At 35.9% G+C, this 27627-nt stretch overlaps 1 protein-coding gene across 4 annotated transcripts; it reads right to left on the bottom strand.

Moving 5' to 3' along the window:
* Window positions 1–1890: 1890 nt before the first annotated feature.
* On the bottom strand, window positions 1891–26992 carry LOC131069116 (uncharacterized). Of its 4 annotated transcripts, none has more exons than XM_058004432.2 (4): window positions 26733–26992; window positions 26576–26665; window positions 2656–3259; window positions 1891–2498 (listed from the first exon to the last, which is right to left on the bottom strand). In XM_058004432.2, the coding sequence occupies exons 3-4, from the start codon at window positions 3109–3111 to the stop codon at window positions 2463–2465; spliced, it is 492 nt and encodes a 163-aa protein (XP_057860415.2). In that variant the 5' UTR covers window positions 3112–3259; window positions 26576–26665; window positions 26733–26992; the 3' UTR covers window positions 1891–2462. The 4 variants fall into 4 exon arrangements, with proteins under 4 accessions (XP_057860415.2, XP_057860416.2, XP_057860414.2 ...); XM_058004433.2 differs by lacking the exon at window positions 26576–26665 and adding an exon at window positions 21009–21119; XM_058004431.2 differs by lacking the exon at window positions 26576–26665 and having other exon boundaries at window positions 26733–26863; window positions 26944–26992.
* Window positions 26993–27627: the final 635 nt, after the last annotated feature.

Here is a 27627-nt window from a genome sequence, read left to right as displayed (position 1 = left end):
CAAGGCAGAGTGGTCATTGCAAGGATAATGTATAGAAGGTAAATCTTTATATGTATAATGTATAGAAGATAAATCTTTATAAGTATCATTTTATGATTGTTTGAAATATTCTACTTTCATGTTGACTATTTACTTTGTTTTATCTTCATAGTAGTTCACATGCATTCAAAGTGAGAGCAAAAGGTGATGTTAAAAATGCATGCCCCATACTTTTCCTATTAGTTTTGGACTCACTTGGATTGGATTATACTTTAAAGTTGTCATTCTCCCTGAACCTAGCATGACTCTACCTCCACACATTTTTGGATTCACTTGGATTGGATTATACTTTAAAGTTGTCATTCTCCCTAAACCTAGCATGACTCTACCTCCACACATCCTGAAGGACCGATTTCAATACATAAATTATTCATTTGCAACCCTCATTTGATTCGACAATGCAAAACTTACTACCACTACCATTCAAAATTCAAATTTGGTCTATAATTGTCCCTTAACAACTAGCCATTATGTGACAATTTGATGCATGAAACATTGCAAATTGTATTCTAGAGTATTGAGTGAGGGCACTCCATAATTCATTTTTTCACATCTGGACATCGAGAGCTCTCTAACTATTTGCAGTCATTCATCCAGCACATCTGAGCATTCATTGCCACATCAACTTTTCTGTGCTTGACAAGAAATAGACATATTGTATGGTTGTTTGTTATCTTCGATCTTTGTTCTCAAGTTGTTGAATTACTCCACCTAAAGGTTTGACTAAGGAGAACATAACCTCACTTGGCAAACCCCTCAAAGGTGTTTGTAAAACACTGCCAATCTACTTATTGCAAATTCAACTATTCAAAAGGCTGGGAAAAAGTTTTCTGATCACAAAACCTAACAAATCAATTTCATAGAATATGGATCTATGATTCTATACTGCATCAAAAAATCAACCCAGATCAATTTTGTGCCACAATTTTACACCAGATTAAAGCAGAGTCCAATTTTGTATATCTAAACATCACAGAGTTATAACTGATATCAAAACACCACCATTAATCACTGAACGATAGTTTGTAATACTGTGTTTTTAAACTGCACATAAAAGTAAATAACCCTAATCCATCTTTTCTATATCAAAACGTATGCTTATTTATTTTCAATTTACGATCTCAGCTCTCAAATCTAGACAATCTATTCATTTAAACGCTTCATTTAATTTTAATAGCTTGGATATCTTGAAAAGCATGAGCATCATTTTCTTTTTCAGGCTTAAATTTTACTGATATGGGTCGAGAAAGCTTCATCCTTTATCTGAAATTAATAGGCTTTATCAAAGGCCTTGTTTTATTTCTAATAAAGAAAGGAAGATTACAGCAAAGTCAAAACTACAGCTTCAATGTTATCTGTACAAATTTAGCAACCTCCATGTCTGTTTATGGTTGTATTGTCACGGGGATTTGCACCGGTCAGAGGTTGAAAAACAAAACACTCTCTTGAAAGACTACTTTCTGAAAAGAAACAACGTGACTTTTCAAAATATGTGCATATCTAAAATGAAAGTTAACAGTATTTCATACTGAACGCCAAAATTAACAGCAAGAATTGCTTCAAAAAGTAAAAAACACAAGGTATCCAATTTTGCTAATGGAGCTCAGCATTTTTAAATACGCAAACCAATGAATAACTAAAGAGTTGGCGTATTACAAAAATAACATGAGCGGATATCATTGAATATTCGGTTACATGTAATAAAAGCTAGAAGAAAATAGCAATAAATTAAAATATAGATATAAAGGATGGCATGTATCTGAAAAAGGGAACATGAATAGCAGGTACAAAACTGAAAATAAGATAACAAAGCACATAAGGAGTAAAGCAATTGAAATATGAGGAATCACATTGAATAATAATTAGTGTAAATATCCTTGCTTTTATTACTCATAAGCTGTTCTAAGAACTCAAAACTTTTAAATTTGCATTCCTTTAACAATGAACAGTTCAAATCCACTGCACATTAGCAGCAGAAGTGTTATCTATATGCTATTCCCTCAAGAAAGAGTTATTTTACAAAGAATGGATATTCACAACAGCCCAGTGTATTTATGGATCTGCGTAATATGTCTAAAACAAAGAATTTCTGTTAGTCAAGTAAACATAGATGTCAAAAATATACTTTTCTGCAATCCTTCTCAAGATAAGGACATTGGACTACTATGGGGACTTCTTTATTACGAAAGAAGATAGTATCTACATTCTCAGGAAACCTCTAAAGTCTGAGGAACTTGCTTTCCAGTCCCCAGTCAATCCCCGGTTCTAGAATTCTCTTTTACAACAAAAATCAAGTGCTTTCCACTTTCAATAGGAAATTAATGTGGTAAATACAAAAGAATGAAATTATGTTAATATCATAGCTAAAAATCCTCCTCAGAGACGAGAAAGCTGATGGCAGGTGATGTTCTTGCTTCAGACAACTATAGTCTACGTTTACCATGGATATAACCATTATACTGCAAACAAAATAAGAGACAAAAGATGACTATCAATATGATTATTTGAAAGATACTCCTAAGAAACACATTAAGATGTTTTGGTGTACTAAATACCAATGTTGACAGACACATTTGGAAAGAACATCAGATTAGCCATATCTTTAAAGATATTCACCTGCTGATAGAAAGCATTGATTTCCTCCTCGGTCAGAGGGTCCTCTTCAGCATTTTCATCCCACCCAAGAGAGCGCAGAAAGGCAAGTTCCTTTTCTTCATCAGAAATCATGTGAGAGACACAGTTTACAGGCTCTGGATAAACTCGTGCATCTATATTCTTGACAGAAGACTCGCTTTTTTCAGGGATGACACCCTTCACCATTCTGTTTGTCTCAGTGTTATCAAGACCACTGTCAATAAAATCATTTCCTTTAACACCAGTTACAAGCTTAATCCCCAAATAACTACTCTCATTCAATTCACCAACTTTCTTTCCCATTGGTGAAGTTGATCCATCATGGGTTCCACTAACAAGCAATAAATTCTGACTATTCTCATCAAATGCAAAGCTGCTGTCTTCTATGCAAGTTTTTGATCCTTTAGAACCTGCCAATGTCGATGCACATTCCTTCATTGAGTCGATTACTTCACCTCCCTGATAGATTCAGGTCGCCTTGGTGCTCAAACAAAATATCTGATGGGAAGATACCGCATGCTGTCTAGTTTTTGCACCAGACTTGTGTCATTGCCAGCTTTGACTTCAACATTTGAGATGGGCAACTCTGAATAATAGAAATATATTTATAAATAAATTGTAATAAAGATGAGCATAACCACTAGAAGAGGCTGGGCCCAACATGGAGATTTGAACTAGCTAAACATGAATTCTGAAGATATGTCCTATCTGATCAAAATATCTTATAGCTTAAAAACAAAAGACACTTATAAGCACAGGAAATAAGAGCAACATTTAGAACAGAGACAACTTATATTTAATATGAAGAATCCAATCTAGTATATCACCCCCATATTAGAACAACAGAAACTATCTTAACATGCAGACAAATGGTAAACCTAATAAAGAGAACAGTAGATAGTGTTCTGCATTCAAGGTGATAATGGTGCAATCTTCTTGCCGAACCTGTGAACTGCTGCCAATGTAAACAGACTGGTATTATTATTACCATGTAAATTGTTTAACTTTTGAAGCTCATTCAAATCAGTTATACAGTTGCGCCATATTCTGGGAAATTACACTGTGCGCACACAGATTTTAAATGTTGTTGTAGTAATCACTGTGAAATGATGGATTACTGAATGTTGTAAACCCTAAAAAAATACAAATCAGTACCCATTTGATGTTCATTCTGAGTTGGATGTGCTGAGGAATCAAAAGACTGTCTTTCTTTCACTGTAGGAAAGTATCAGTCCCACCTGACATGGTCTACTTGAACCTGTAACATTTATGCAGGATCTCATCTCACTAGGATTCCAACTAATTTCATCTCAGATATTCTTTGAATTTGTCTCAAATGTTTGTCAATTATTGGGACTTAAATGTGTTATTCACCTGCAAAGAGTTCCTGAAGAAAGGAGTTTATCTACAGATTGGTAAATAGCTACAAAATGCAATGTGATAGGATATGGTGAGTTTCAGATGTTGCAATAGAGTATGCATATTGGTTTACATGTGATGATGTTGTGTTAGCAACCGCAAGTCATTTGGAAGACAAATCACCATTGCATACTAGATTTAGTGCTACTAAAAACATGAATATTGGTTTACATGTGATGATGTTGTGTTAGCAACCGCAAGTCATTTGGAAGACAAATCACAATTGCATAGTAGATTTAGTGCTACTAAAAACATGAATAGTAATGTAGGTGCTTTGCAGCAAAGCTGGAATTCATGCAGTGCAATCAAAGGACATGATAATGTTCAAGAAGATATTCCAAGGTACTGCAAGCAACTAGAAATGGTTAAATGTTTGTCTATGTTACCACAAGCTTGGAGCTGGTTGCGGTGGTGTTGACGTGTATTTTGTACACTATCAAACACAGAATAAAATACCTAAAGGTACCTTATCCTCTCTTGAGTAAAGCCTCTGATTGCTGAAGATATCGCGAAAAAGGATCAATCAGGATGACTTCAAGGTTCTTGTATGTAGGGTCTCTACGCGTGGATAAGCTCTTTGTGGTATGATGTGATTTGCTGGAATCACAAGGGGACTTACATTTGATGATTGAACGTCTAATCTGCTTTGAATATTGCTGGAACACAGGCTCTTACTAGCTTTGAAAAAAAAGAAAAAAGATGAGGGCGAGGAAAGGATCTAATCCTAACACTAAGAATGTAGGAGCAATGATTGATCTTTGATGAAATTCTAACTAAGTCTTGTTTTGACATCCCAGGACCATCTCCACAAGGTTAGTGCGATCTTCGAAGGAAAGCTTTATGATGTTCAAATCATCACTGCAGGCATAGACACCATCAGGTTGATGCATATCAATGAAGAAGCGACAATTGAAGTTAAGCTTAAGCTGAATGATTCCAGTTGACTACGCAAGGCAAGTCTGCAATCAACAAACTGCTAGTAGTATGGATATACGAATTCCACCATCAATCAAGCACATTTCTTCCATTCATCTAATAACACGAAATCAAATATGAGAAGTATAAAGACCACGCAAATTGTCGAATCGACCCATAAATTTCACCATTTCTTCAATGAAGTTACAAGTCTCTTACAACAACATCTTGGCAACAATCTTTGCCTCCTCTCTCTACTCTACTCTATTTGCTATTCTAATACTTCCAACTGCTTACTAACTATTCTAACTCTCTCTAATTGCTATTCTATCAACTAGCTAATCACCTTCTAACTACTCTCTATCTGTCTTCTAACTGCTTTCAACTATATTCTATTCTAACTATTCGCTTTACAAAATGAAATGCCAGGGCTTATATAGTGCCCTCAATACAATTCGATGGCTGAGATCAATTCGAGATCAATGGCCAAGATTTTACAATGAAAACCCTAATTAGGGTTTGTTACAACCATTACATAACATTTAATGCTCGACCAATGAAATAATTGTATTGCTTGGACACATGTCCTCTCTGGAAAATTCCACCAATGGATAGTCGGGGTAGGTACATCGAAGTTTGTGCTACCTTCTATGAGTTAGGTACATTGAATTTGGACATTGTTGAGGTGGACCAATCCGACTGGAGGAGTGATGACTTGGATGCCACCTCGTCTGACACTTGTAGCTTGGTAGATATTCAATTTGATGTTGTTGAGAAGCTATCTTTAATTAACTCATCTGGAATTATCTGCTTCTTCAATGAACCCTTGTTCTAACTCCTTTTGTCCTTGATTTGCAGGATGATTGATGTACCTCGCCTTGGAATGTTGGATTGGAAGAGGTCGCCCTTATCCTAATAATGCTGGATCGAAGAAGGTTGTCCTTGTCGATGTTAGGCTGGCGGAGGTCGCCCTTCTCCTTGCTTGATCGTCTTGGAGGAGACCGTCCTTGATCTGGCTTGATTTTCCAACTCCGGGATCTCCATTTGATGCCTACACAACATTTCAAAATTAGTAATATATCTTGAAATCTAAAAATTAAACTTTAAAAGGAAGATTCAAGATTTTAATTAGGAAATTTCATGATAAATCTTGAGTTATCATTTCCTAATTAACCATGTAATACTTAGATTTTTCCAAAAAATGTCTAAAAAATCAAACCTTGAATAAGGGTGTCAAGATGATTTTGCCATACCTCCTCTTGAGTTTTAAACTCTAAGAAATGATGTAAAAATAGATGAATTTTGCTAGGCAAAGTGTAGATCAAAGCTCTCTTTAGCAAAATGCGCCCCCTTTAGCTTGGAAAAGAACTCCATCTTCCACTAGCCTCTTCAAGATCTGGAAATTCGCCTTCAAATGTCTTCAAAAATCTGGAAATTATCCTCCAATCTAGCAAGAAATACGCCTCTCCAATAGCCTTCAAGATGAATTTCGCCTTCCTTAGCTTCTGGATTTCGCTCCTCAAATTGCTCTCCAATTTCGCACTTGAAATGATGATTGAATGATTTGAATTGTGAAACAACACCTCCAATATATAGAGCGCTCACCTTCTACATCTCCCATAGGCCGACTTGGTGAAAATAGGCCAAAATAAACAAAAATTAATAAAAGAATAAGGCCGACTTAATTAAGCAATAAAAAGGATAACTCAAGCGCTCTTCTTTTAACTTTAATTTAATAATAATTAATTTCGAAATGCCTCAATTAATTAAAAAAACGATTTTCCAAGGCTCCAAAATTAATTATTAAATGTTATGCGCCTTTCATTAAATGCCAATTTAATTAGAATTTTTAAAAATATTTCGAAGTTTTTTGGCGAACTTGGCATCTAGTGTGATTTGCTAAAATAAGGCAAAAAATAATGAATTTTGATAACTTCGCTCTGGTCCCTTGGAGAGGGACAGGAGCGCCTATTGCAACTTGGGTTGATTCTCTCCTTTGTAGGCCACTCAAGTTATATTCAACGAATAAAACACACCTCCCTTGACCTCTTCAAATCGCGAAATCACTTAAATCTTGCAAGGATAATGCAAATTTGGAATTCAAGCTCCAGTCCTTCAGTGAGGGACAGGGGCGATTTTTGTCCTCAAGGCCAAATCACTACAATTTTCATCTCAAATTTCTTTTGCTAGGGAAGATTTCACCTTACTTCATGCTATGAATAAAAGTTAATGTCCAAAAAAGGTCTAAAATTGTGCATATAAAGAAAAGCGCTCGGTCCTTCAATGAGGGACAGGAGCGAATTTGACCTTCTAGGCAAAAAACTTCATCATTTCATTGTCTTGTCTTGATGCTCTATCATGCTCATTTCGTCCTTCATTGTGTCTTTGATGTTTCAATTTGACCAAACAAGGTCAGGAATGACTCAAATAAGCCATTTCGCCCTGGACCCTTGGTGAGGGACAGGAGCGATTCGTCTTGGTCCCTTGGAGAGGGACAGGAGTGAAATTCGCTCTGGATCCTCAGTGAAGGACAGGAGCGAAATTTGACTTTTCGAACTCTCTATCAGGATAATTTTTATGGAATATAACATTTAAGTATAAGTCTTATACTTTAAGTTATATTCCATATATACTTTCAGGATGTTTGAGAGTGGTTTCAGACCTCCAGGAGTTATATTGCAAAATCTAGTTTTTTGAGGTTTTTAAGTTTCCAGACTTAGTCAAATTTCAGGATCAGGACATTCCAGACTTAGCCAAATTTCAGGATCAGGACTTTCAGACTTAGCCAAATATCAAGATCAGGACTTTCAGACTTAGCCAAATTTCAGGATTAGGACTTCACTCCAGCAGGACCTGCTATCCTATTGATCTCCCCGACAGCACTCATAATGCAAAGGCTAACTAACAAAACCCTAAAAGACCAAAAAACAAACCCTAAAAAGCAAAAAAAAGCAAGGGTCCCCATTTGCAATGGGGCGATGTGTGAAAACATCACAACAGGTGGCTATACTCAAAGACAGGTACACACCAATAATGTTAAGTAAGCAACTATTAACTCAGTGTGGCAGTGATTACATAGTCATGGTGACTATCCATCTGGAGACATCACAATTAGTGATATCTTTGGCATACTGACTTTATAGTATGGTAAGAATATAGTTGTGATTTTTGGTATTCCACGGGTTGGTTTGATATTCCATGATGACCCCTATATGTATCCTCTCCTGCAAAAAGGGAATGTGTAGTGTAGTAGATTGAGACGATGTAAGAGACATGTCATATTGAATTTTTTAATTCTGAATAATCTAATGGTGATTCTATTTTGGTCATGGGTTCTCTCCCTAAGGCTTTCCAATGAAATATTGCTATTTTGTGTATTCTTGTGTTTGCTTTGCATACTGTTCCATGTACTTTTGTTAATATTGTTTACTAATTATAACCACATATCTTAAACTTCTTTGCCCCAGCTTACCGATCATTTGCAACAAAGCAGTTAATCCCCAACATTTGATATCAGAGTATATAGCATGTTCCCTAGGTAGTGTTCACTTCGTTGGAAAACCAAACCCTAACATGTGCAGTGGTAAACCTTGAGACATTTGATTTGTTGCACTTCATGTCTAACTAGTCACAAAGGAAAACTTTGGAGGATTTTGTGAAAAGATAGCATGGTATTGGATCATGACTAGCACATCAAGGTTTGAGATTGAACAATTTATCAATCAAAACTTTGAACTTTGTAAGTTGAAAAAAATAAAGATCTTCTGACAGGGTGAGATCAATGGGCTGTTGTATCTTCTTTGAGTAAACCCATATACGCATCGGTATGTTTGATGTCTAGGTAGAATTGGATAAAAAAGCTAGAAGCACTAATCGATTATGTCTATATTTCAGCTTCTATGCTTATGAATGTGTTTAAAGGTCAGACTACTTATTCATTGTGGAAAAAATAGGTACATTGTATAGGTCCAATAGAGTAGTTTAAAAACTTGTCTTGAAAAATTAACTGTTCTCTGAAAATGAAGGAGACCTGATAACTAATCACTTGAATATGATACCTGGTCAACTTGTGTCAATAGGAGTAAAAATGGAAGAAGATAAATGCATTGTATTAATTTGTTCTTTTCCTGATTCATGGGAAAACTTGATAATGTTAATCAGTAGTAATATTGTTTCACTGAAACTGAAGAATGTCATAGGCATTTTGTTAAATGATGAGACTAGAAAGAAGTCTATGGATGAAACTTCTCCTAGTGACCTGGTTATTAGAGGCAAGTCTAAGGAGAAAGATGGTCAGAAAAAGAATGGGGATAAGGAGTCCAAAGAAAAGGGCAATTCAAAGTCTCTAGGTAAATCAAAAGTGAAATGCTGATATTGTGGCAAGAAAGATCACATTTAGAAGAATTGTAAATCCAAGAAAAAGGATGATTCCTCTGGTAGATCCTCAGATTATGATTACTATAGTAGTGATGCTTTTATTTCTGTTAATGTAATTGATGATGACTCTTGGCTAATTGACTCAAATGCATATCATATGACTCCATAGTCCACATAAAGTACATGTAATGAAGGTCAAGTTTTTGTCAATGATAACAGCTTTTTGAAGATAGTTGGTCAAGAAAAGGTAAAGGCAACCTTCATGGATGGATTAGTGAAAACCGAAAACACTCTCAGATGTCTTGTATGTTCTGAGATACATATCATCCCCATCTCATCCCCATCTTCTTAAATACTGATAATAGCATGATTTAGACTATAAGTATACTAACTTCTCATGTATTATGAAATTAAGTATGACTGTCATACATATTGCAGTCCATATTAATATAAATATTAAATTCTGCATAAGAACATTATCAGGCTGCATATATTATGCACATCCCATGCATACCACAAAGAACAAAGATGTTACTGCCTGTAACTTAATAACAGTTCTCATCTGATCGATGGTGAGTATTAATATTTCATATATTATCAATCTTAATACCATCCATGCCTTCTGGGAGTGGTCAGTTTATTGTATAAATATCTCCCCATTGGGATGAGAGGTCATGTCCCTTCATAATGTCACAGCCTCAAAAGACGTCCCTTCAACAATGGACACACTCCTTTGTTAATTGCACCCATTCACTTAATTGATGTCTTCTTATTTCTGTTAACTATTTGTTTATTAATCGCTGTAATTATCAGAGCCTTAATTACTTATTGTGATCACTTGCTCAATTTCAATCGCTGGTCCCCATAAGTCAACCTTTTCAATGACAGAGATCTGTTTTATTAACGACTTATTAATATTTGTTAATGTTAGCTATAATCTATCAGGTATTATTCTTTCCAAATGTTTAATGAATAAACAATCATCAATGAGCAAAGTAATTAAATATTATTATCAATCAAGACATTAAATATTATTATTAATCGAGTATTACTGATACGAGGATATGACAGACTACCAAGTATTACTTTTTAGTTATTATATCTTCTAATCCTAAAAGCAGCCTTTCTTGCCCCTTTTATACATGTATTAGTAATTAATTGTTGCAAAGGCAGACAGATCTGACATGTGTCAGATCTGGTCTGCCACTACTATTACTTTATGATACAATTAATCCAATTAACCTTTCAAACGGTTGATTTAAAAGAAATTCAAATATTAAATACTACTGTTGTCAGGTTGGCATATACATTATCATCTTAGGATCTGTATGGTTTTGTTTTATTAATACAAAATTGGGGCATGACAATATATCTTTCACTAATGACTATTTTAGGAGTTTTAAGTTTATTTTCTTAGGGAAAGTCTGTGGTATTTCTCAAGTTAAAAGAGTTTAAGCCTCTGGTTGAGAATCAAACTAGTAAGAAAATCAAAGTGCTTAGGATACATAATGATGGAGGTCTACCCAAAGGAATTTGAGACATTCTATAAACAGTAACACATTAGAATTGTGAAACAAAGGACAGTTCCTTATAAATGACAAAAAAATTGGAGAGGCTAAAAGTTTGAATAGCACCTTCTTAGATCAAGCTAGAAGTATGTTAAGAAGTGTTGGTCTAGGACAAAAATTTTGAGATGATGCAGTATGTACCACATGCTACTTGAAAAACGTGTCTCTTATTTTTGCACTGGAGAACAACACACCATATGAAATGTGAACTAGCAGAAAACCAGTTATAACACGTTTGAAAGTTTTTGGCTGTAAGGCATTTGTTCAAGGTAAGGCAATCTAAATTGAATTTCAACACAAAAAGGTGTATTTTCATTTGATATAGTGAAAATGTTAAAGGCTACAAACTTTGGAATCCAAGAACACTTAAAATTCTTTGTTTTATGGTGTCAATTTCAGAGAACTTAGAGTATATAGTGAAAATGTTAAAGGCTACAAACTTTGGAATCCAAGAACACTTAAGAGTTCTTTGTTTTATGGTGTCAATTTCAGAGAACTTAGAGTCTTGAACACTGAAGAGCAATCAAAGGAGTAAGAGAGCGAGAAGATGCATCTTAAATCAAAGTTAGAGCAACAGAATGCATTTGAAGATAAACAACGAAGTAGACATGATAATTTGGATGACGATTAGGCAAGCACATTTGATGCAAACTCTAAAGAAGAACCGAGTGCAGATGCAATTTAAAAATCTTCACTGGTAACTGTGAGAAGGGTTGCAAGGCAACAAAAATCACCTGACATTAATCCACTAGATTTTCATTGTGTTTTTGCTCTACTATAATGATAGTATACAAAGTGGAAGAAGCTCTCACTTCCAAAGAAAAAAGTCTTGGAAGAATTCCATGAAAGAGATGTCAGAATTACAGCAGTGCAAGACTTGGGACTTGATAGATTTTCTTGAGGAGATAAAACCACTAACTAAAAGTGTTCAAAAAGAAATTTAGAGCAGATAAAAAGAACAATAATTACTTAAATAGAAAAAACCACAACTACCGCTGTCATATCCACTGTCGGCGAAACCTCGCTGTCTTCATCAACGATAGCTTTACCTGTTTAGTTGCAAAATAACCGCTGCTTATACAGCTTTCCGATCCATTATGCTCTATCTTTCAGCAGCTCCATTATAATAATTTGGTGCAACCGCCGGCTACTTGCCCCTTAGACACAGACGAAACCCTTCATAAGAACTATGACCCAAAAGCCTTCTGCCAATTCCACCATTTACTTGGACACGATACACAAAAATACATGTGTCTAAAGCATTTAATCAAGATCTAATCAACTCTAACCTTATTCAAGTGGCAGGGGTTAAAGATAAAGGTAATAAATCTATAGCCCAAAATTCAAATAAATCAAAATCTTCAAATCTACATCAATTCATTCCTACAACATACTTCCTCCAACTTCATTGATTTTATTCCACATCACCATTCAGACCTCCATCTCATTTCCACCCCTCCCATGCTGGATATATAATCTCTTCCTTCTTTGTCACCATATCCTTCATGGTGGACATAGTGGATGCTCGAATCCCTTGGGGCAAATCTGTCCTTGAGCCCATTGTCTTGTTCTCTACTACCCATGTGCTTGTGGACGTATACAATGGTCCTATATACATCCATGCTCAAGTAAACCAAAAATCCATTCATGATGCTTTGGTCAACCCATTCAACATGGTGAATGTAGTCAAAGAAGAGTTTTTATATGTTTACCAGTTACACAAAGATGTATATGATCCCTCTGACATATCTATTCACATGCACAATGGCCTTTCAATTCCAACAATAGATTCCATTGCCCTTTTATGACCAAGTGGAACTAAAACCCCTGGATGTCCCTTTCAGTAAGATCCCTACCTCAAATTTTGCATCCTATTGGGTCATCCATGGGTCACCACAATGCAATCTCTATCGTCCACAAGTGTCCAGAGTTTCCCTTCAATGGTGTTGCACACAATATTTATCGTAGTGAGTTACAACCACTTGCCATTTGATACAACTTCTTGTTTGATTATTTCTAGCCTACCCCTTTCAGCCCCCTTTGACCTTGCATTGATTTTCTTTTTAAAATTTATCAAAAATACAAGACGAGTCAAACTCCTCTTGTCCGTTCATCTATTCTACCTATCCCACCTATGGTCACTCAACCTACGTCAACTACTTCAATTCCTCCCCATGTCCCCCAAACAAGCCCAAGGAAAGCAACCCATGTCAAATGACCCTCCTCCTAAATCTCGGGATCTCACATTCTGTCTTACTCCAGGCCTCTAATGTAGACACATCTTGGGGAATTGGCCAATCAGCAGCAACCAGAAACACTTTTTGTTTGTTGGCTCTAAACCCTTTGGAAATTCAAATTGAAATCAATTTGAACCATTTTTCTCTCACAGTGACACCCTACATATGTGAAGGACTTCACTTGCCAAATAAAGTGTTTGACTTGCAATCCAAGCACTTGGTATGAGAAATTTGCATGAGTTGATCTTGGGGAAAGTTGCAGATTGCACATGACACCCTTATTTGCATGCTTGAATCCTCAATTGATGCCCCAATGTGAAAACCCTAAACAAGCAATTATGGGAAAACTCGGCCCCAAGTTTTTCAAAATACTTGCTGCAGTTTTTTTGTCAAAGATTGCAGAAATCGCAAAGAAATTGCCATTATTCATGTTGGTAGAAAATTTGGCCAGGTTAAAATGACAAAAAGGCGACAACTAAATAATTTTTCTATAAATTTTGTCAAAGAACTATTTGATGAATGGCTGGAGCCCAATTCGAGACCACCAATATTGGAATTTAGGGCATGATTTAGGGCTATGTTTGGATTTTCGCAAGTCTGTGACTCTGCATTTTGTATCTACATTAAATTTATGTTTTGCAATCTCTCATTCTATATTTGCATTTATTTTTAGAACCTCCCATTTTTTATGTCCGCATTTAGTTTTAGTTTGGATTCAACAGTTGTCTATGATGCATATTGAACTCTAAATTTGATTTATATATGAAAGAAATCAGTAATTGTGTGTTTTTTAAGAAATTTTTTTTCAACTTATTTATCTCTCAATGTTTCATAAATTTAGCAAGTTATTGCCACGTTTTTCCCCAAATTTTTTATTTTTTTTGGGTTAGCCAAGTAATTGCCATGTCTTAGTTTTTCAATTTGTTGGTTTTTAGATCAGATTTATAGCGATTAAATCAAATTAACACAGTGAACAAGGAGAACACCAGAATACCCTGGGAAAACCTTCCTCTTGAAGATGAAAAACCCAGCAATCAAATCTCGGATTATATTTGACAACATATATGTCTTTACAAGATCGCTTCACTCCATGAAGCTGAATGAACAGATCAATTCACAATACACAGCTGTGCTTGCAGTCCGAACTACCCTAGGGCATCCAACTTGTGCAATCTGCAATGATCCGATCTGCTGTAAGATTCACGAATCTGATATGCGATCTGCAGATGATATGTCTTCGGTCTGCCAAAGTGAAGTATTTGATCTGCCAAGGAATGTATTCGCTGAAGAATGAAGTTCGCTTGACTGGGATATGAATTTGCTCTGCTGAAGGTGTGTAGTGATTCGCTGATTGAATTATTTTAGGAATGAACTTGCACTTCATATATGTATGAGGGAGACATATATGAGGTCGGCCAGATAAGATATAATCACAATTACAAATGCAATTAATACATCAGTGAATATTAGTGTCCATAACTCGGACCTATAATTGTCGAAGGCAGACAGACCAATTAGACAATTATATAAGCTATGTTGGCCATAGAAGGATCCGACCATAGCTACAACATCAACACAATTATGGGTGCACCCATATGGAGGAGTTGAATCTAAAAGAGAAGCTTGTGTGTCATCTTGAGTCTTGCATGTCAAAGTTGCTAAATTGTTGGAGTCTTGTTTCAACCTTGCATCTCATATGTGATTCCTCATGAAAAATGGCACCAATCATGCAATTATAGGAGTTCCACTTCAAAAGCCCTTTGTAATATCCCTGATAGGAATATTTATATGCTATTTATTTGATTCAATTCCATTCAACACAAATATCCAAATTTACTTCATATCAGATTCAATGCAATAGATATTTTTTTCAATTGAACATGCAAAAATGGATTACACACCTTTTGAAAGTGAATAATTAACATGGCAGCCACAATAACTTACTACTCCTCTTTATTCAATGCGATTTCAACTTACAATCAATTCAATTTATACCATACCTCCAGGAAAAATCGTAGCATTTTTTATTATCAAGAAATATAGAATATCAACAGAAAATGGTGCTAAAGGAGCCACCATAGAATTACAAACCTAAGTTATTGATCCTAGTGTTGGTTCGAGTCCAGATTCGGATTTGGGGGTTCGGTTTGGATGTCCGGTCAAAAAAAATGGGCTTGGGTTTGTTTTGGATTCATCCATACAAAAACACATATAATCATAAATATATACATATTTGCAGCCTAAAATCAGAAATATTAGAGGCATCTAAAAATTTTAATGTATAGGAATATTTATAAGCTTTATACAATATTAATAAAGTTCTTACATAATATTATAATATTGATAATTATTAATAACAATAAAATTTGTAAAGCTAGTAATGGCATAGTGTGATGGGTAAATCATGGTGTTGTAATTATTGCCACCAAGGTTCAAACACCTATTGGAGTGTTATTGCTAACTGTTCATATTGGGGATGAGGTCCCCCACATGTGGCCTCACCAATTTAGATTCGGGTTTGGGGTTTCAGTTTGGATGTCTGGTCAAAAATTATTGAGCTTGGATTTGTTTTAGGTTCATCCATACAAAAACACATAGAAGTCATAAATATATTATATATTTCTAGCCTCAAATTTAAAATATTAGAGGCATCTATGATTTCTAATGTACAGCAATTATAATAAGCTTTATACAATATTAATAAAGTTATATATAATATTATAATATTAATAATTATTATTATTAATAATAACAAAATTTGGAAAGCTAGTAATGGCATATTGTATAATAAAGTTATATATAATATTATAATATTAATAATTATTATTATTATTAATAACAAAGTTTGGAAAGCTAGTAATGGCATAGTATGATGGTTAAATTGTGGTGTTGTGATTCTTGCCACCAAGGTTCAAACATCTATTGGGGTGTTATTGTTAAGTGTTCATGTTGGGGATGAGGTGTCATGCTCCTGCCAGGACACCAGTATTCACACCATTCCTAAGTGAATAAGGTACACATGAGAACAGAAAATTGTCCTATTTAAGACTTCACAATTTTCTGTGATTCCATTTGGACCAGGACTGACTCAATCCTATCAATGCATAGGATGATTAACACTGTGATCACTATACAACCTTAGTCCAAGATCCTTATTAAGGAGAGACTTTATCAATGTGTCAGTATATGATATATATGTTAAGGAGTAGCAAAACAATGATCATAAAGGCAGTGAATTATTACACTAGAAGGATGTGATTGCATATAAGATAAAAAGTAACTAACTGGTTAATGATTAAAGCGCAGCAAAGGTATCTCATTGAGCAGCAATCTCATTCTCTATAAAAGCTGCGATCTTAATCTTAATAAGCAGTGACCCCTATAGTGATTAGACAACAACTTCATTAAGTTAATGAAGGCATTGATTGGTTTTGGTTATACAGAGGCATCCTTAAGAAAGGTTGTGACCATTCTTAAGGGTCAACATCTCTCAAAGGTTGTCACTCTCCATAGAGACATAAAGATATAAAATGTAGAGAACGACATTAGAAGTGATCATCATCGAAGAAGCAGAATTATGAGACACTCAATCAAGAAGAAATCTTGAGTTTCATAATTAATAAACTTGACTGCAGACTTATAATGGTTCAAGTCATTGGTATGATGCATAGCCATTCTGATCTGGCTGATTTATTATCTTGTTTTCCACTTGATAGGAAGTAGGAATGAATGCAGAGTGTCATTCCATGCTCCTAGCCTTGATGGATAGGCTCAAGGCGCCTTGTATGATCTCCCACAGTGCTTCATAATGTGGAGGATTTATTGGGTTAAGCCTTAAGGGAATCCCACATGTACATTACGAATGTTATAATGATGATTAGAATTCTATTTGTAACATTGTTGGATCATATGTTTATTCATATTTTGATAACTAACTTGGTTGCAGGCTCTAAATCAAGATATTAAGTTGACAATTTACATTTCCCAAACATAATCCATGCCTCATTTAGGAACTCTAGGGCAAATTAAGTCCTAATAAGGGACATTACATGAGGTCCCCTGTATGTGGCCTTACCAATTCATAGTTCCAGTCAATAGTGTTTACCTCCAAATTGCTCTAAAAAAATACTAATAAAATTTGCAAAAGTAGATGTCTGACTTTACATCTGCAATTGCATTTGCTTAAATGTTTCCAATGTTGAAATGATTAGCTAGTTCGGACCATATTTTAATGATGCCGGGGAGCACTTAAAATATTATCTTATTGTAATAAGGTTAAAGCAATTTATGTCTAATAGGGCTGGGCCCAAATGTAACGTGTGGTTTATATCTAATAGGGCTGGGCCCAAATGTAACGTGTGGTTCATGTCTAATAGGGCTGGGCCCTAAAAGGAAACGTGCCTCAACTTACAAGTTATGTAGGCCCCAAATTTGGGCGCCAAAAATGCAAATTAAATATGTAAAATATAGGGAATTTGGATAAAGCCGACTTGGGAAAACTTGAGCATGAATCTTGTATATAAACAAGATTCATTCTACACAACTTATATCCTTATCAAGTGCGATCAGCCTTATGCAAGAAAACAGTCAACGAATCTGGCATCTTAGAGAGCGAATCCATTGGACAACTTGTTGGGCAAGGTGGTGCGCTATACTTCAGTGATCTCCCTCTTCAAGTGATGTCGATATTCTGCTCTCTCTGAAGACATACTACAGATACATATTCTAGGTTCAGTCTGCCCTAGAATGGCACTCAATCAGATAAGTAATCTGATTCATGTAATCTGCTTATAAATAAGGAACTGATCTGAATCTTTGATGCTGGGTTTTTCCTCCAAGAGGGAGGTTTTCCCAGGGTACTTGTGTCTTGTGTTGTGTGCTTTTATTATTATTTCTGCTTATTCTCAGTCTGATTATAATTCAAGTAACTAGATTAACATCTGATTGCCTAAAATCAACATGGTATCAGAGCCAAGTTCGAATTAGGGGTAATCAAATCGATTGTGGTTGTTCCTCCTCCTTCCATTTCTGCTCTTATTACTTCATTCGAAATGTTGAACTGTCTCAGGGTTGAAGATAGATTGGATGGTGCATCCAACTTCACGTCATGGAGATTCTGAATCATGCTTGCATTAAATGGAAGTGATCTTGTAGACTTTGTGGAAAGATTTTCCATTGAACCTGAGGTAGAAGAGGAAAAGACTTCATGGAGGAAGAAAGATTTTCAAGCTCAGAGAATGTTGGTTGACTCCGTGAAGGATCATATTGTACCTATCATCTCCAAGCTGAAGACTGCCAGCGAAATGTTCAAGACATTGGAAGAGATGTACGAAATCAACAACACTAGCCGTGCCCTAGCTTTGAAGCAGCAGCTTCATCACATCAAGATGATGAAAGGTGAATCCATCATAGCATACTTCATGAGGATTTCTGATTTAGAGATCAGCTCTCATCCATTGGGAAGGTTGTTGATGACAATGACTTGACCATGCTTGCACTCAATGGTCTTCCGGCATCTTGGGAGTCTTACATTCAAGGAGTTACTGCAAGACCAAATCTTCCCAAGTTCGATCGTTTGAGAGCAGATTGCATACAAGAAGAGTCACGATTGATAGCAAGAGGAATTGAGCGTGACCATTATGATGTAGACAATCAAGTCCTTGCTTCGCATATGGTTAAAGGCAAAGCAAGGAAGTGGGATAGAGGCAGAGATTCAGATGCTGCCCCTAAGAAAAGGAAGAAGGACTTATCTCACATCCAGTGCTTTAAGTGTGACGAGTATGGTCATTTTGCTCGAGATTGCAAATTCAGGTCCACTCCTCTTGCTTCCTCTGCAAAAGTTGGCATAGGGACATCTCAGGAGGAGCAAAGGTCAAATGAAGACTTCCTTTTCTAAAAGGAGCAAATGTTAGAGGGAGCTTGACATCATTAGCTTCAAAGGGAGCTTGTCAAGCTCAGAGGGAGCCAGTTTCTTTCAGCTTCAGAGGAAGCCTCATCTTTTGTGTAATAGTTTTTTGTTCCACCCTCTGTGAGTAGGTATGGTGGATCCACCCTCTACAAGTAGGCATGGTGGTGATGCATTCTTCTCTAGGAGAAGTTTGAGGTGAAAGCCCTCGTTCCACCCTCTGCGAGTAGGCATGGTGGACCCACCCTCTGCGAGTAGGTATGGTGGGTATCATGGAAGAAATTCCACCCTCTGCGAGTAGGCATGGTGGTCCCACCCTCTGCAAGTAGGCATGGTGCGTATCATAGAAGAAAATCCATAATGAGTTCTTTCACCCTCTGGGAGTAGCTATGGTGAACATATTATTTGTTTCATCCATGGGAGTAGCCATGGTGGTAGTCACTTTGAGACTTGATAGAATCCTCTCTAGCTAAGAGGGAGTGTTGAAATGATTAGCTAGTTCAGACCATACTTTAATGATGTGTGGCAATTAAAATATTATCTTATTGTAATAAAGGTTAAAGCAATTTATGTCTAATAGGGCTGGGCCCAAATGTAACATGTGGTTTATATCTAATAGAGCTCGGCCCAAATGTAACGTGTGGTTCATGTCTAATAGGGCTGGGCCCTAAAAGGAAACGTGCCTCAACTTACAAGTTATGTAGGCCCCAAATTTGGGCACCAAAAGTGCAAATTAAATATGTAAAATAAAGGGAATTTGGCAGCCGACTTGGGAAAACTTGAGCATGAATCTTGCATATAAACAAGATTCATTCTACACAACTTATATCCTTATCAAGTGCGATCAGCCTTATGCAACAACAGTCAGCGAATCTGGCATCTTAGAGAACGAATCCATTGGACAACTTGCTGGGCAAGGTGGTGCGCTATACTTCAGTGATCTCCCTCTTCAAGTGGTGTCGATATTCTGCTCTCTCTGAAGACATACTACAGCTACATATTCTAGGTTCAGTCTGCCCTAGATTGGCACTCAATCAGATAAGTAATCTGATTCATGTAATCTGCTTATAAATAAGGAACTGATCTAAATCTTTGATGCTGGGTTTTTCCTCCAAGAGGGAGGTTTTCCCAAGGTACTTGTGTCTTGTGTTGTGTGCTTTTATTATTATTTCTGCTTATTCTCAGTCTGATTATAATTCAAGTAACTAGATTAACATCTGATTGCCTAAAATCAACATCCAAGGCCTTTTCAACAAATTATTTGTGTGCATATCTTGCAAGCATGGCATTCCAAGAGACCACACTTTATCGAGGGCTTTTGTCAAACAATTCACGTGCTTTGTGTATGCTTCCACACTTGTCATGGATATCTAGTAGGGCAAGTTCTAATATCTGACAAAAATCCACTATCAATTTTGCTTTGATGGATATTCTTTCCCATACTCAAGCTTGTCTCAAACTTGAGAACTTAGAAAATACAATATACTTGAATTTATTTTAAAAATATATTTTTAATGTAAAATGCAAGTACAAAATGTATCAAATGAGTGTGGTAGTATTCAAGGGCAGTGCCCACAATGCAGTTAAAGGGCAACACCTTTCCTAGGGGTTTGGGAGCAATATGCTGCATGCCATTTTCAAAAATTTTAATAAAGAAAAAAACCATGTTTTTTGAGTGCAATTGCATATGCTGCATTTCTTAAAAATTCTTGAAGCTTCATCAAGAACACCATTTTATGAATATCCTGGAGTCATTGCATTCCATGACAGCACACATTTTTGAGGTATTTTGTCAAACAAATTGCATGCCTTGTGTATGGTTTCACATTTTGCATACATATCTACCAAGACATTTCCAACTACAATAACTAATTAAAAAACCCCTATCCATTATGGTTTGATAGATGACCATACCATCATCCAAGGCTCTTATGTTGGCACAGGTTGAAGCATGTTTAGACATTTGTTCGTTGCATTTAATAAAACGATGTCAACCCTCGTGAGGATACCTATGTTTTTGGTTAGCTGCAAATAAGACATTCCATGAGAAGACATCTCAATCTATTAGCTGCAAATAAGCCTAAACACAGCAAGAATGAATGATGAATTAAATGTCAAATTAGAAAAAACAGAAAAAATCAGAAAAAGCAACAGATTCATTGAAACAAGAGTGGAAGGAGGTGAAATTTAAGATGTGTTCATCCTAAACGAACCCATAGAGCATTTATAAACCCTAGCCGAATCCCCTACCAAACCAAATCCGGATTTGTATCAAACCCAAACTTGCAAGTCCAAGGGGCCAAACCAATAACATAGTTACAAACCTTAGGCCTATGTTACCAGATTTGGGAGTTTGGGTATGGGTATGTGTTTGGGTTTGATCCAAGTTTGGGTTTGGTTCTGGCTTGGCCCTAGGTTCATACCTGGCGCTCGAACCAAACCCTAGGCGAACCCAAGCGTTTCCAACACTATGGGCATCCAAAAAAGGGCCCCACAAGTCAAAAAAAACATTTAAAAATTAAAAATGCCCCCCAACCCTAATTTTGCCCTACCTTTCCTTCTTTTTGTCATTTCACCTCATTTTTTCAACACAAAACTTGCATTCTCACCATTTTTTCTCCTAGCTAGTTTTTAAGGTTGCTGATTTAGATGCTACAATTCCACAGCTCGCCCAAGTCTCTGTAGGTGAGGCAACTCTTGCACTTGACATAGACATAGCTAGTGGGAGTGGCGATCTAATGGATTGTGGTTCAAATGAAGTTGAACCAAATGATAACCTTGATGCTTCTAATGAAGATGAATATGGATATTTCATATCGATTGTAATTTGAATTTTCATTGTGTAATGACATTTGGAGACTTGAATATTATCATTTTTTGCAAATTATGAATATAATATTATGAGGTATTTAAAAAATTTATTTATTGGCAATTAAGGATTTATAAGTGATGCAATGAACTAATATGAGATCATCTAAATAACATATCAAAACATAAACCTAATGAACTCAAACCCTTTCAAAACATATCAAGAAAGATGAGTAAACAAGAAGCTAGTTAGGAAATAAACAAAATGAATACAATACTTCCCCATGATGCTCCATATGCCATGGCTCTTCCTTGTCCTCCTCCTCTCCAAGATCCTGTTGCTATGTGAAGTATGCCCTCAGCTTGAGCACTAGCGCAAATGGATGTCAAATGGAAGTGTTGAATGAGGATGCAAATGAAGTATTAGAGGTTAAATAGCAATTCCAACTAGTGGAAGAGCTAAAACATAATACTAGGACTTCCTACAAGAAACATTCCAATTCTAAGCAATGTAAAAATGTATAGATAACTCTTGTGTGTGTGTGTCACCTTCAACAATGAAGGAATGAGCTTTATTTATAGAGAAAATGGGCAAATGAAGGGTTGAGATTGAGTTGATTGAGTTAGTGTTGATCCTCAATCCATGTGCTCCCCTTCAAGCCAATCACATGTTGACAGGTGTCAACAAAGGAAGGCTTGAGAGGAGATGGACAAAGCATTAAATGCTTGACGAGACATGATGGTTACCATGGGTGGTTAGGTTAATAGATAAAGCTTTTATCCAAGGGGTAAAAGAATGTGCAAGGGTTAAAGGGTTAGATTGGTCAAAGCCTTTAAGGCTTGAGGGGACTTGAGGGTTACCATGGATGGTTAAGGAATAAGCCTTTAACCAAGGAATGGGAGAATGTGCAAGGGTTGAAGGTGGGTTAGGTTGGTCAAAGCCTTAAAGGCTTGGGGGGACTTGAGGGTTACCATGGATGGTTGGGTTAAGGAATAAGCCTTTAACCAAGGAGTGGGGGAATGTGCAAGGGTTAAAGGTGAGTTAGGTTGGTCAAAGACCCATGTGGGTTAGCTTGTGGAAGGGAGAAGACTTTTAATGCTTTGTAAGAGCCTTAAATATTTTGAGAAGTGACTATTCACTAAGCCCTTAGTTTAGGAATGTGCAAACACTTAGAGCGTTATTAGGCTAATAATAGGGGTTTAGACATGATTAGGAGAAGGGTTAGTGTGAAACTTGCATTTTCTAGAAAGTGCAAGTGAGTGAGGGATTTAGGAAGTTAAATAAATATTTTTATTTATTTATATGTTAGAGATGGGCTTTAGGATTTTAAATAAACATTGATTTATTTAAATGTGAGAGGGGGTTTAATTAAACAAATATGCTTTATTTATTAAATTAATTGTCTAAATTTGGTTAAGTAAATTTAATCAAATACATTGAATAATTTATTTAATTAATAAGAGAAGAGGGTTAAGATGAATTAACTAAATATTAATTTAATCAATAGTTGAACAATGGTTAAATAATCAAATAAATACTAAGTATTCATTTAATTAAGTGGACAGATTTGGGTGTCTACATTGAGTATCACTCTTCTTATAGTTATATTTTATAATTTTGATGTTTGAACCAAAGAAACGGGACTCGAACTCAGACTCGGCTGGACTCAGGAAAGTGAAAAACTCAAGAAATTTAGATATTTTTAAAGATTTTGGACCCCAGTCTGTGTCTGGCCGAGTCCAGGCGAGTTTGGACCCCAGACTCGACCGAGTCCGAGTCCGAGTTTGCTGGACTCGTGGGGTGTGACTCGGACTTGGACTCGGACTCGCCGAGTTTGGGCAATTTCTGGCGATTTTCGTTTCTATGGTTTAAACACACAAGCATGCACGCAAGCACACACACACACACATAAATTGTACCCACACCCATACCCAAGGGAAAAAAAATTGTCGTACCCGAACCCATATCTTGTACCTGCACCTATACCTAATCAGCAACTTAGCCTTAGGCGCATATGGAGCTGCTCAAATAACAAATCATTGAAGCTAAAACACAATTCCTATGTGGAATTGCTCGATGCTAGACTAGGGGTTTTCGTCCACTAACCAGCTATGGATATCTGATGGTTTTCATCCTCCAATCTCCAACAATAGACGAATAGGTTCCAATCTATTTGACAGAGTAAGTTGCACTCTTAATCTTTGTCTTAGATTAAATGGCACTTGAGCGCCCACTATCCTTCCAAAAGACAACTTCAAGTCATTTCATTTTCCCTCCAAAAGAACCTTGCTCACAATCCTTTGTCCAACTCCACTTAAGGATATAAAGCTTGATTACATAACATAAAAGGGCCCTATAATCTAACGTCCACTTTAAAACAGTTAAGTGATTACTTTAACACACTTAAATATACAAAGTCATTTCCCTAATTCATTTCCCCAAGCCCAAGGGAATCGGAAAATAGACTTAAGGAACAACCTAGAATCTTATGGGTAAAGGGGACATGAGACAATTGACATTAAGTTGGGTGCCACATTGATTAAGAGTTTCTCTCCTACTTTCTCTCTTGATCTTTCTTGGAAACATCAACTAGGAATTCTCATTTATGCACCATATTGAAATAATGGATAAAAGGAGTTTGGTATAGAAGTAAAATTAGCTTCTTCATTGTTTCATGCAGGTTTAAGGGAGATGAGAGACTTGGAGGTTCCATATGCAAGTTTGCAAACCTCTTGTATAGAAGACTATGCATAGACTAGTGCCTATGTTGTCTTGTTGTTGAGTAACAGATCCCTTGTATCAGTTTTCAGTTTTGAATCATTAGAAGAGGTTATAATTTGTGGAGTATCAGTTTCACAGGAAGAAACGCTTTCCAAATTTCTTAATGAAGACTTTACGTAATCATGTTTATCTATGATAATAAAAACAGTGTTGTAATTTGTTGAGTATCAGTTTCACAGAAAGAAATGCTTTCCAAATGTCCTCATGAATAATTTTTGTAATCTTGTTTATCTATGCTAATGAAATAAGTGTTTTCCTACAGATTTTCAAATGAATTGCCTCCAAAATCAAAAAGTTCTGAGAGTGAATGACAAATAGTTCATTGTTATTCAAGTCAGTAAATTGATGTGTTGTGAGAGTGTTCAAACTTCTAAGCCTACCATTTAAAGTAAATATAAATGTGAAAATCTTAACATGGGTGTGGAATTATCTTACAAAAATCCGTATTCGGTGACTAGTCAAGGCAAATTGCATTCTAGGTTTTAGAACTTGGGAGCAGGTCTCCTATCTCAGTTGTTCTAAGTTCTTGAAGTTATAAGACCCTTCTTGACCTTGTAAAAGTGTGCTGTGAAGTCTTTAAATGCAAGGAAAAGGTCGCTATTCACTTAGCTCCCTACCCTTGACTGCATCGGTGTGAAGCCACAATCCATGTGTGACTGAATTCTACACTATTCTTTTCATTAAATAACAATACACTTACATTTAAAGTAGCCCAACGAAAGTGATTTATCTAGGGAGGCAAGGATAGAGTTATTTGTTAGGCTGGTTTGATTTGGCACACTTAAAAAACCAAGGTATTGTGAACTTTGCTTGATATTAATATTTTAGACTTTTTAGATGATGACATTATGTTTAGTTTTGTTATGGAGCTTCATTCTCTGCACTGGCGGACTAATATTTCTGCTATTGGATTATGGCCACTGCCCTCAATTATAAAAAATTCTTCCAGTGATAAGCATTTGCTGCATTCCAAATTCTTCCACACCTTTTGCAGAAAAGGATTTTTTCAGTTTATAAAAAAGACATGCTATAATAATCTGAACATCTGTGTGAAACCTAAGTATTATGAAATTGAATAAAGTAACAGAAAAACTACCAAATTCAAGCCACAATGAACATTAAAAGTGTTGTGATCTTTAGAATTAAAACAATAATCTCATCGACTATATAGGAAATCAAACCATACATATTTCAAACAATGCCTACTAAAACTGTCAGACTGACTGTTATAATTGTCTACATAGTTCCCACTTCTCAGAATCAAGGACATGCCGGAACCTCAATGCAAGACACCTGAAACTAAGAATAAAAAGAATCAAAATTACATCATCACTAATCCATTAAAAAAGCAATACAAAATAGAAAAGTAACTTAAGACAACAGATTCCTATGCGTGACAGCAGGACAAAGATCATGAATAACCCTTGAATTAAGAATTTGTAGTGATCACTCGACAGATAGAAATACCATCCTTAAGTAAAATGGTCGTTCACAAATCAAGTTGCCCAACTACCCAACTGAGACCAAACATCCGGAGTATCTATACTAAAACGACTACATCACTCAAAACCCATAGAAGGCACAAACTCAAAATGCAACCCATAAGGTCCAAGGGTTTGCGGGTGTAATGGTAATCCAAAAGTCCATGCACCCTCCTCTTCGTCTCTGCTTGGGCTAAATTTAGTTCTTAATCAAATCAAACATAGATAATTCCTAGAAAAATTAATGAATTATTATAGATGTTTAATTTAACTACCAGAAAAAGCTTAATCCAAACCCTTTATCCTCCTTTATTCAGCAGACCTCGATATATTTCAAGGTTACATTTCAAATACTGTAAGCATAAACCATTACTGACAATTGTAATGAGAAAATGTGCAATGGAAAATACCACTCAAACCCATCACAGGGCTTACTTCAGCTGAATCCTATGTATTTCTTCTCTGAAGTCCAAATGCTTCCAATTCAAAATCAATTTCCACTGAAAATGAAAATATATGAGAACTTGGTACATGTCAAATGCCCTAAAGATCCAGAAAAAACCATACCTGGCAATTTTATGCACTCGACCATAGGTCTTCAAATCGGACTTGAGGTGCCCAATAATGTAAATCAAAACTAAATACTACATGTCCTGCACTATGGTCCGCAATATGTATCTCCTTCCTCGAAATTGTACCTAATTAAGACAGGTATAATCATGTTAATAATATATATTTGAGATTTAAGAGGCAGCACATTTTTTCAATAGAGGTGTACTTATGGAACTCCATTTTGATAGTTCTTTGACAATTGCTATTCTTTGCGCATTGGTAGGATTTGGGCCCGAATTTGTTAGAATGTCTCACTTACTCATTTAAATGACAACTCATCTAGATTTAACTTATTTCCAATAACCAGCCATCCATGGAGGTTCCATTCTCAAAAGAGTTGAGTTTAGGTGGAAGTCCTGTGAATAGAATAGAATTGAAGATTTTTGGCATATATGGGATCAAAGATAGTTTATGAGATAGAGAATTTTATAATTTTTGTTTTTTAAGTGTTAATTTTTTATTATTCAATTTGATAATAAATTTTTTATATTTTTCATTCAATTTCTTATTAAATAAATGTTGTAATAAGGTTGTCATTAAATTATTTATATTCATTATCTAGATAATATTGTAAGCTTATGTAACCCTGTTAATTGTAACCCTATACAATTTACACCATCTTTTTGCGTCCCTACTTTAGCGTGTCTCATCCTAGTTCTCCCTTAGGTTTGTTTTGGCCCATTTTTACTCCAAAACTGATGTCACCTAGCTACATGACTGAGAGGACCCCATCCTGGGACTATGCCTTCTTGATTGCCTACTTGTTTGTCTTGTTTTGGGAGGACAAGGGTGCTTGGGGCACCCCCTGTCTAGACCAAAATGCCATGGTCCCCCTTAAACATACCCTATT

This window comes from Cryptomeria japonica, chromosome 1, assembly GCF_030272615.1.
Source record: "Cryptomeria japonica chromosome 1, Sugi_1.0, whole genome shotgun sequence".
Lineage (NCBI taxonomy): Eukaryota > Viridiplantae > Streptophyta > Pinopsida > Cupressales > Cupressaceae > Cryptomeria > Cryptomeria japonica.
Note: the sequence above shows the minus strand (reverse complement) of the source record. Positions and strands in the feature narration are given on the sequence as shown.